Source organism: Sminthopsis crassicaudata, chromosome 1, assembly GCF_048593235.1.
Source record: "Sminthopsis crassicaudata isolate SCR6 chromosome 1, ASM4859323v1, whole genome shotgun sequence".
NCBI classification, from domain to species: Eukaryota; Metazoa; Chordata; class Mammalia; order Dasyuromorphia; family Dasyuridae; genus Sminthopsis; species Sminthopsis crassicaudata.
In genome coordinates this window covers 444566811-444578871 of record NC_133617.1, presented here as the reverse complement: position 1 = coordinate 444578871, position 12061 = coordinate 444566811, and the positions used below count along the sequence as shown (strand labels likewise).

Below are 12061 nucleotides of genomic sequence, written 5' to 3'. Positions count from 1 at the left end.
AATATTCTATTTATGGTTAAATCATGAGAATATACAGCACAAATATTTTGTTTGGATGCGTCTGTAAAAATAGTTGGTCCTTTAAGAGGAACCTCAGAAACCTTTTCTTCAAAAATCCATTGCCAATTATGTAATAGCCAGGTTATCTTTAATGGAGACGCATGAGTAAATTTGGAGCCATGGCCAATAAAATTTGCCACTCTGGGATGGTTTCACAGTATACATTAATTCGTGTGTTAGTATAATGTGCATATTTTCTCAGGTCTTATCCCAGATAATTGTACTGCTTACTTAATGGCCTTTAATAAAACTCTAGCCACAAAGACTAGGTAAGGAGTAAGGCTTTAGTTGTGCTGGGAGATTCACCCACTCTATCACACTGTCTCCTTGATGAAGGACTACAGTGGATGTCTTTTTTGTACCAAAACTTTTTGTAGCAAAAAGTGATATTTCCAAGGATTTTTGAGTGACTCTTTCAACCACATTGTATAAAACCAGTTCAACTTCTCTCAAAGCCTCTTGAGTTTCTTTTATAAGCTGGCATGGTGAATTTAAAGCAGTGTCTCCCCATAAAATGTCATACAGAGGTTGCAACTGATTGGTAGTTAAGCCTAACATTGGACACATCCATTGGATTATCTCCTATTAATTTTTGGAAATCATTTAAGGTGTCCAACTTCTCTGTTCTTAAAGAAAATTTTGTACTATAAGCACCTTAGGGTATACTTCATCTCCTAAATATTGAAAAGGAGCATGTCTTTGAATTTTTTCTACAGCTATGTGCAATTTGTAGTTCCTTAGTGTTTCCATGATCTTTTATAGACATGCTTCTAATATTTGTTCCTCAGGTGCACATCCCAAAATATCATCCATATAATGTAACTATTACTTTTAGAAATGCTTTTCTTACTGGAGTAAGAGTAGCAGCAACATATATTTGACACATAGTAGGGCTATTTTTCATTATCTGTGGCAAAACTGTCCATTCATATCTTTTATAAGGCTCAGCTAAATTAACACTAGGCACTGAAAAGGCAAATCTTTTCATATCCTCCTTATCTAGAGGAATAGAATAGAAACAATCCTTAATGTCTATAACCCAAAGAGGCCATTCTCTAGGCAACTGAGTAAGAGATGGAAGTCCAGGCTGAAGAGTTCCCATAGTTTCCATCTGTTCATTTACTCTTCTTAAATCAGTCAACATCCTCTATTTTCCAGATTTCTTTTTTACAACAAATACAGGGGAATTCCAAGGACTTAGAGAAGGTTGTAAGTGTCCTTGGTCAAGTTGCTCTTGCACTATATCTACTAAGGCCTGAATTTTATCGCTTGTTAAGGGCCACTGTTCTATCCACATTGGTGTATCAATTTTCCACTGAATAGGAACCGGTGAGAATGCAGGCAGGCCTTCAACAGCAGCCCTGCCTAAAAAGCTGAAATACTCAATTATAATCCTATCTGCTGTAAAATGTCTCTTTTCCACAGATTGATAGGGATTTTTTTCAACCACAAAAAGGAATAAAAACTCCTATTTCATTTTCAAATATCTCTCATAGGAACAGCACTAACTTCAGTTGCTATTGATCCTCCTATGCCAGACATATAGGTGTCTGCCTTAATCTTTGGCCAGTGACTGGGCCAGTTGGCACCTCTAATAACTGTACGATCTGCACCTGTGTCCACCAGTCCTTCTAATGGTATGCCATTTATATAGATAGTGAGCATAGGTTGGTCAGCTGTCACAGCTGCTATCCAGAATATTCCTAGACTCTGCTGCTTGGAGTCAGAATCTGGGCAACTATTGCCTATTAGGGGTATGTAATAGTAAACCTGATGCTACTACTTCTCTTGGCTGATAAGCCGCATATTATCTACCTGTATTAGTGACTGCGATATTATCTACATATTCCGGAGTTTCCCACATCAGTATATGGATGAACACTGTTTTGTAAGCACTCTCAGGAGGTGAAATGGTCAAGCCTACTGTGCGTGAAGGCAAGGGATCCATATGCTGGACTGTTACAGATTTCACCTCTCCAGGGGATATCTCAGTAGTCGCTACTCCATACAACTCTATTTTCCCTAATTGCAATCCCCTTTTCCTCCTCTGATTGCCTTTTGGCTGATTGATCAGGTCTTAATATTGAATTTCTAAAGACTTTCTGGGTGTAACCTTGGCTGCCATTATGCCACACCTGGAGCCCTGAAGCTGGGCCCCGTCCTCTTATTTCCCTGGGTCAGTCTACATTCTGAGGCCCACTGGAAGCCCTTGTGGCATTTTGGACATAAGGTTTTGGGTCTTCTCACTATCTCCATACCTACAGTGGGCTCTCATATGTCCTATTTTTCCCACACAGAAAGCTTTGACAAATCTCTCTATAAGTCCCTTACCGAGAGGGACCCTGTCTTCCCATGTTGATCATAGCCTGAGTATAATAAGCATTTGTGCCCACTGTAGCACAGCATCTTATGATATCTTCTAAAGGAGCATCCTTGTGTAGTCCCCAAACCTTATTAGCATTTTCCTTGGCCAGTTGTCTGATCATTATTCTTGTTACTACATTTTCTCCATTGGGTCTTGTGACAGCTGTCTGCAGACATCCCACAAAATCCGCAAAGGGTTCATTGGGACCTTGCTCTATTTTTGTGATGGCTTTCCCTTGATCTTTCCCTGAGAGGGTACCGCAAGTTTTTATAGCAGTCGTAGCAATTTGCTCATACACTGTTATGGGCTAACTAATTTGTGCTAAATTCTCTGCATACTGACCTTCACCTGCTAGTTGGTCAAAAGTGATTTGTATTTTAACTCCAGTTTGCTTATTGCATTGGGCTTGAATCCTACATAATTCATAATTTCTCTGAAAGGCTGAGTAGCTCAAGTCTGCCCTGGACTTGCCTTGCCATGAGCCCTCTAGGTGCTGTTGCCCATGAAATATTAAAAAAGATCTGAGAGAAAACTCATAAGATATTAGATAGCCCCAGTGACAAATCTACCAAAGAACAGAGATAACAATTTTATAGGGTAAAAAAGTGAAAGTGTTCTGATTTTCAAGTAGATATCATGGATATACTAAAGTATTGAAATATTTGTTCATTTTTATTGGTGGTTATTATGTTTATCATTTTTTCTTAAACAGAACATTGCACGGGAAGTCAAAAGAGCTGGGTTCCAGATGTCATTTTGTTATATTATGATATAACCCTAGAGAAGTTTTGTCCCTCTGTGTAATGTTCTTCTCTAAAATATAATCTCTGGAAGCAGGTTTCTTGGGGAGCTTCTGGAGGCAGCCTTAGTTTCAGTTCAGTTCAATAATTATTTCAAATGCAGCCAGGAGTTAAAGTCCAAATCCTTTATTGCTTCCTTTTAATTCTTGTCTCTTTTCCTGGGGCACAGTAAGCTTTAGTAGAGGCCTATCTCTCTTCTTGGTTCCAAGAGCTTCCTCCAAATTTCTCCGAATCCAAAGGTTTGTCCTTCAGCCTCCAGCCAGCACAAAGTTGGAAAATGGAATAAATCTAACTCCACCTCCAAGAAAATAAGCTTGTGGGCTTTTTGTCCTCTGACTTGTGAATCTCCTGAAGTCGATCCTAGTTGAGGCTCCTAGTTTATATATGCTCTCTAAAGGTGTGAATTCTAATGTGTGAGCTCTCTTAAAGGTATGAACTCTAAAGGTATGTACTAAGTACATAAGCATTGTCTCTATCAATTCCAGTGACTTAGCACCTTTGTTTCAAATTCTGGCCCATAACACCTTTGTACATCAATTTCTTTATTAATAAAATGTTGGTGTTAAGCTCCCATTAGAAAGAATGCTTAATTTGGAGCCAGGAGAAAACTAGATTTCAAATACTACTTTTGTGCTTTCTAAGTAAGCTATGTAACAAAGGGCAAGCCATTTAAACTTTCTGAACCTTAGTTTCCTCATTTGTAAAACAGGGACAATAATTTTCTATAGTCCCTACTTCTTAGAGTATAGGAAGGCTCAAATAAGGTAATGTACATAAAGTACTCTGTAAACACAACAAATAATTGCTACTATTGCCTCTTATAGAAAATACATACTTCTCAGTTTGGGGTGCCACCTACCTTTACAGCCCTAATTCATGCTCATTCTGTAATACCAAAGAAACTGAGGCAAGTAGAGATTGGGTTTTAATTTTAATGTGGAGAGTTTAAGCTAGCTGACTGAATGGAAGTGTAGTCCAAAGTACTGCGTGCAGGTAAACAGAGGCAGAGAGTTTATAGATTGTTTTAGTTAACTAGGGTTTGCAAACAAAATACATAACTTGAGTATACAATTTTATAGGGGAAACAAAGGCAGATAAAAAAGGACACTGGGAGGACTGACAAGCCAAAATTCCGGAAAAGGATCATAACTTAAACTTAACAGAATAGAGGTCAAGATAAGAAGATCAAGGACAGCTTAGATCCTCAATAAACAATCATTTAATTGAAGTGATAAACCTTTAAGTTTATTATGAATGCTTATCAAGATACATTCTAGTTTTAAAACTGAATCTTAAAAAAATGCTTTTCAGAAACATTATGCATCACCCACCTGTGCCTTTGCCAATTTCTTTTCCAACAGGTCCCTTTCTTTTTCTGTTTGCTGTAGACGATTATTAAGCTCCATTATGTCTCCTTTCAGAGATGCCAGGGCTGCTAAATGGAGCTATAAAAACAGAAACAAACAAAAAAATATTTGTACAATTTTTTTTTGCAATAATTAAAATAGTTTAAAAAGAGAACTAGTGGGTACAGAAAAGGCTAAAATATTTAATATGTAAGAAAGAATACCCATACAAACTGAAGGCCTAAATTAGAAATAACAATCTAGCTCTTTGCCTCTAACAGGGTAATATAAAATTAACCTTTATCTTTATAAATTAAATAAATATGTAATACATAATTTGTGGTTTTGACATGTTATTAACTTCCAAGAAAGTCAGATATTTGCAAGGGACTAATTTATAGAAATTCTTTGTAAAGAAGCAATAGCTTAGAAAAAGACCAAACTGAAAACCCCCAACCAAAAATCAAACTTGAAATACAAAAATTAAAAGGAGAAATCAATAATATTGAAAGTAAAAAAAACTATTGAATTAATAAATAAAACCAAGAGTTGGTTTTTTGAAAAAGCCAATAAAATAGATAAACTTTGGTAAATCTGATCAGAAAAAGGAAAGAGGAAAATAAAATTGTTAGTCTTACAAATGAAAAGGGGGATCTTTCCACCAATGAAGAGGAAATTAGAGAAATAAGGAATTACTTAGCCCAACTTTATGCCAATAAATTTGATAACTTAAGTGAAATGGATGACTTTTTCCAAAAATATAGGCTTCCTAGATTAACAGAGGAGGAGACAAATTGCTTAAATAATCCCATTTCAGAAAAAGAAATAGAACAAGCTATTAATCAACTCCCCAGGAAAAAATCCCCAGGACCAGATGGATTTACATGTGAATTCTACCAAACATTTAAAGAACAACTAGCCCCAATGCTATATAAACTATTTGAAAAAGTAGGGGATGAAGGAGTCCTGCCAAACTCCTTTTATGACACAGACATGGTACTGATACCTAAACCAGGTCGATTGAAAACTGAGAAAGAAAATTATAGACCAATCTCCTTAATGAATATTGATGCTAAAATCTTAAATAAGATATTAGCAAAAAGACTTCAGAAAATCATCCCCAGGATAATACACTATGATCAAGTAGGATTTATACCAGGAATGCAGGGCTGGTTTAATATTAGAAAAATTATTAGACCATATTAATAATCAGATTAATAAAAACCATATGATCATTTCAATAGATACAGAAAAAGCATTTGATAAAATCCAACATCCATTCCTACTAAAAACGCTTGAGAGTATAGGAATAAATGGACTATTCCTTAGAATAATCAGGAGCATATATTTTCAACCGTCAGTAAGCATAATATGCAATAGAAATAAACTGCAAACTTTCCCAGTAAGATCAGGAGTGAAACAAGGTTGCCCACTATCACCATTACTATTCAATATACTACTAGAAACGTTAGTCTCGGCAATAAGAGCCGAGAAAGAGATTCAAGGAATTAGAGTAGGAAATGAGGAAATCAAACTATCACTCTTTGCAGATGACATGATGGTATACTTAGAGAACCCCAGAGATTCTACTAAAAAAGCTATTAGAAATAATTCAGAATTTTAGCAAAGTTGCCCAATACAAAATAAAATCCACATAAATCCTCAGCATTTTTATATATCACCAACAAAATGCAACAGCAAGAGATACAAAGAGAAATTCCATTCCAAACAAATGTTGAGAGTATAAAGTATTTGGGAATCCATCTACCAAAGAATAGTCAGGAATTATATGAGAAAAATTACAAAACACTTGCCATAAAAATAAAGTCAGATTTAAATAATTGGAAAGACATTTAGTGCTCTTGGATAGGCCGAGTGAATATAATAAAGATGACAATACTCCCCAAACTAATCTATTTATTTAGTGATGTACCAGACTCCCAAAAAACTATTTTAATGACCTAGAAAAAATAACAACATGCAGAAAAAGCATTTGATAAAATCCAACATCCATTCCTACTAAAAACGCTTGAGAGTATAGGAATAAATGGACTACTCCTTAAAATAATAAGGAGCATATATTTAAAACCTTCAGTAAACATCATATGTAATGGCAATAAACTAGAACCTTTCCCTGTAAGATCAGGAGTGAAACAAGGTTGCCCACTATCACCATTACTATTCAATATAGTACTAGAAACTCTAGCCTCAGCAATAAGAGCCGAGAAAGAGATTCAAGGAATTAGAGTAGGAAATGAGGAAATCAAATTATCACTTTTCGCAAATGACATGATGGTATACTTAGAGAATCCCAAAGACTCTGCTAAAAAGCTATTAGAAATAATTCAGAATTTTAGCAAAGTTGTAGGATACAAAATAAATCCACATAACTCCTCAGCATTTCTATACATCACCAACACAAACCAACAGCAAGAGATACAAAGAGAAATTCCATTCAAAATAACGGTTGATAATATAAAATATTTGGGAATATATCTACCAAAGGAGAGTCAGGAATTATATGAGAAAAATTACAAAACACTTGCCACAAAAATAAAGTCAGATTTAAATAATTGGAAAGACATTCAGTGCTCTTGGATAGGCCAAGCGAATATAATTAAGATGACAATACTCCCTAAACTAATCTATTTATTTAGCGCTATACCAATCAAACTTCCAAGAAACTATTTTAATACCCTAGAAAAAATAACAACAGAATTCATATGGAACAACAAAAAGTCGAGAATTTCAAGGGAAGTAATGAAAAAAAAATTAAGTGAAGGTGGTCTAGCTGTACCTGATCTAGAACTGTATTATAAAGCAACAGTCACCAAAACCATTTGGTATTGGCTAAGAAATAGACTAGTTGATCAGTGGCATAGGTTAGGTTCACAGGGCAAGATAGTGAATAAAAATAGCAATCTAGTGTTTGACAAACCCAAAGATCCCAAATTTTGGGATAAGAATTCATTATTTGACAAAAACTGCTGGGAAAACTGGAAATTAGTATGGCAGAAACTAGGCATGGACCCACATTTAACACCACATACTAAGATTAGATCAAAATGGGTCCAAGATTTAGGCATAAAGAACGAAATCATAAATAAATTGGAGGCACATGGGATGGTTTACGTCTCAGACTTGTGGAAGAAGGAAGGAGTTTGTGTCCAAGGGAGAACTAGAGACCATTATTGATCACAAAATAGAAAATTTTGATTACATCAAATTAAAAAGTTTCTGCATCAACAAAACTAATGCAACATGATTAGAAGGGAAGTAACAAATTGGGAAAACATTTTTACAGTTAAAGGTTCTGATAAAGGCCTCATCTCCAAAATATACAGAGAATTGACTTTAATTTATAAGAAATCAAGCCATTCTCCACTTGATAAATGGTCAAAGGATATGAACAGACAATTTTAGATGATGAAATTAAAACTATTTCCTCTCATATGAAAGAGTGTTCCAAATCACTATTGATCAGAGAAATGCAAATTAAAACAACTCTGAGATATCATTACACACCTGTAAGATTGGCTAAAATGACAGGAACAAATAACGATGAATGTTAGAGGGGCTGTGGGAAAACCGGGACACTGATGCATTATTGGTGGAGTTGTGAAAGAATCCAACCATTCTAGAGAGCAATCTGGAATTATGCCCAAAAAGTTCTCAAAATGTGCATACCCTTTGACCCAGCCATACTACTACTGGGCTTTTATCCCAAGGAAATACTAAAGAAGGGAAAGGGACCTGTATGTGCCAAAATGTTTGTGGCAGCCCTTTTCATAGTGGCTAGAAGCTTGAAGATTAACAGATATCCATCCATTGGAGAATGGTTGGGTAAACTATGGTATATGAATGTTATGGAATATTATTGTTCTATAAGAAATGACCAACAGGAGAAATACAGAGAGGCTTGGAGAGACTTACATCAACTGATGCTAAGTGAAACGAGCAGAACCAGAAGATCATTATACACTTCAACAATGATACTGTATGAGGATGTATTCTGATGGAAGTGGATATCTTCAACATAGAGAAGAGCTAATACAATTCCAATTGATTAATGATGGACAGAATCAGCTACATCCAGACAAGGAACACTGGGAAATGAGTGTAAACTGTTATTTTTACCTTCTGAATCCAATTCTTCCTGTGCAACAAGAAATTCGGTTCTACACACATATATTGTATCTAGAATATATTGTAATATATTTAACATGTATAAGACTGCCTGCCATCTGGGGGAGGGGGTTGGGGGAGGAAGGGAAAAAATCTGAAAAGAAGTAAGTACAAGGGATAATGTTGTAAAAAATTACCCATGCATATGTACTGTCAAAAAAATTATAATTATAAAATAAAATTAAATTTAAATTTAAAAAAAAAGAAGAAAAAAATAAAAAAAGTTAGAATTATAAAAAAAAAATAACAACAAAATTCATATGGAAGAATAAAAGGTCAAGAATTACAAGGGAACTAATGAAAAAAAAAGTCAGATGAAGGTGGTCTAAGTGTACCTGATCTAAAGCTATATTATATAGCAGCAGTCATCAAAGCCATTTGGTATTGGCTAAGAAACAGACCGGTAGATCAGTGGAACAGATTAGATACAAAGGACAAAAAAAGGTACATCTATAGCAATCTAGTCTTTGACAAACCCAAAGATACCAACATTAGGGATAGAAATTCATTATTTGGAAAAAACTGTTGGGAAAACTGGAAATTAGTATGGCAGAAATTAGATATGGATCCACACTTAACACCATATACCAAGATAAGATCAAAATGGGTCCATGATTTAGGCATAAAGAATGAGATCATAAATAGATTAGAGGAACAGAGAATAGTCTACCTCTCAGACCTGTGGAGAAGGAAGGAATTTATGACCAGAGGAGAACTAGAGATCATTATTGATCACAAAATAGAAGATTTTGATTACAAACTAAAAAGTTTCTGTACAAACAATACTAATGCAAACAAGATTAGAAGGGAAGTAACAAATTGGGAAAATATTTTTAAAGTTAAAGGTTCTGATAAAGGTCTCATTTCCAAAATATATAGAGAATTGATCCTAATTTATAAGAAATCAAACCATTCTCCAATTGCTAAATGGGCAAAGGATATGAACAGACAATTCTCAGATGATGAAATTGAAACTATATCCACTCATATGAAAGAGTGTTCCAAATCACTACTGATCAGAGAAATGCAAATTAAGACAATTCTGAGATACCACTACATACCTGTCAGATTGGCTAAGATGACAGGAACAAATAATGATGAATGTTGGAGGGGATGTGGGAAAACTGGGACACTAATACATTGTTGGTGGAGTTGTGAAAGAATCCAACCATTCTGGAGAGCAATTTGGAACTATGCCCAAAAAGTTATCAAACTGTGCATACCCTTTGATCCAGCATTGCTGCTATTGGGCTTATATCCCAAAGAAGTACTGAGGAGAGGAAAGGGACCTGTGTGTGCCAAAATGTTTGTGGCAGCTCTTTTCGTAGTGGCTAGAAACTGGAAGATGAATGAATGTCCATCAATTGCAGAATGGTTGGGTAAATTATGGTATATGAAGGTTATGGAATATTATTGCTCTGTCAGAAATGACCAGCAGGAGGAATACAGAGAGGCTTAGAGAGACTTACATCAACTGATGCTGAGTGAAATGAATAGAACCAGAAGATCGCTGTACACTGCAATGTTGTATGAAGATGTATTCTGATGGAAGTGGATATCTTCAACATTAAGAAGATCCAACTCACTTCCAGTTGATCAATGATGGACAGAAACAACTACACCCAGAGAAGGAACACTGGGAAATGAATGTAAATTGTTAGCACTACTGTCTATCTACCCAGGTTACTTATACCTTCAGAATCTAATACTTAATGTGCAACAAGAAAATTGGATTTACACACACATATTGTATCTAGGTTATATTGTAACACATGTAAACTGTATGGGATTGCCTGTCATCAAGGGGAGGGGAGGGAGGGGATAATTTGGAAAAATGAATACAAGGGAAAATGTTTTTAAAAAAATTACTCATGCATATATACTGTCAAAAAATTATAAATAAATAAAATTAAAAAAAAAAAAAAAAAAAAAAGAAGAAGCAATAGCTTTCTTTTGTTCTTTATTTGGGAGGTTTCTTCCCACTTCCTTTGAAATTTGAAAATCCATCTGACAACTTCCCCTGAGCAACTTTTACTTTTTAGGATGTAGGCTTCATTTAAAACTTAGGAGAATATCTGATATCCCAATACCAATCATTTGACGAAAAATCACTACTTAATGATTTAAAAAATCAGACTTAATGGGTGGGAAATTTCTGTCCTTTCAAAATAATTGTGATTGAAAATACTTCCCTCAGAATCTTGGTAATGAAACTCACTCATTTTTAACTTTTTGAAAACTAAACTGCGAACACATATGCCCAGAAGGTATTTTAAAATTGCCTTTTCTGGAAGGCTTGATGACTCAAATAGATTGGATTAATCTAGATTATTTCATTTGGAGGTTGTTTTATGTTCCGAGGTCACCCCAACCAAAGACTACAACTCAGGAGGGGCTTATACAGTTTGTTCCAGTAGGTTAGATGGAAGTATGTGTTGTTATGTGTTGTAAACTCTACAGGGTCTTCTCATCTTGTATTAGTATACACGGGAAGGTCAATTTCACTGATTGGGAATAAGAGACAGTTAAACCCTCGTTATGCCATTCATACTAGTCCCTATTTAAAAGAGAAGTGATTATACTACCTTTGCAAGGTCAAGATACCTCATCCGTTAAAGTTATAACTCACCAGGTAGGTAGTGCCTCTAGTACTGGTGAATGCTAGAAGTGATATTTTTGGGAAACTGGCGGGGTTTTTGTTTGCCGAGTGCTGGTTTGTGGGTATGGCTATTTGTTTGATTAAGTAGTAGTGATTGTTCCCAGCTGAGTTTGTTTATGCAAAGAGAATCTGTTCATATTACTAGTATTAACATTATATCGTCTATATGTTTATAGAATTGTACAATATTGGTGGAGGGATTTTGATGAATTTTTGGGATTAAGTATAATGTGAGTTTGAGCTGTAACACTTTCTTAATTGGTGGCTGCTTTTAGGCCTACAATGTTTTTGTGTTTTCATTATTCTCTAAGGAAATTTGTTTACTTCTCAAAAGAATTGTCCCCCCTTTTAAGTAGCATTTAAATTTAAGTTGCATTTAGTTAGTACTTGAATTAAATTTAAAGTTGAACATTGACAAACCTTTTGTTCTAATTTTTCCCCTCCTTCCCCTCCCCCCAGATAGCAGGTTGACCAATACATGTTAAATATGTTAGAGTATAAATTAAATACAATATATGTATACATGACCAAACAGTTGTTTTGCTGTACAAAAAGAGTTGGACTTTGAAATAGTGTACAATTAGTCTGTGAAGGAAATCCAAAATGCAGGCAGACAAAACTAGAGGGATTGGTAATTCTACATAGT

The 12061-nt window shown here is 35.1% G+C and overlaps 1 protein-coding gene across 2 annotated transcripts in view; it reads right to left on the bottom strand.

Moving 5' to 3' along the window:
• The window catches only part of MCC (MCC regulator of WNT signaling pathway), a 242071-nt gene that overhangs the window by 128510 nt on the left and 101500 nt on the right, over nucleotides 1-12061 (bottom strand). For both annotated transcript variants that reach the window (XM_074280684.1, XM_074280683.1), the window contains one exon: nucleotides 4557-4670. In XM_074280684.1, coding sequence (XP_074136785.1) covers nucleotides 4557-4631 — 75 coding nt within the window. In that variant the 5' untranslated portion in view covers nucleotides 4632-4670. The remainder of the gene's footprint in view (nucleotides 1-4556; nucleotides 4671-12061) is intronic.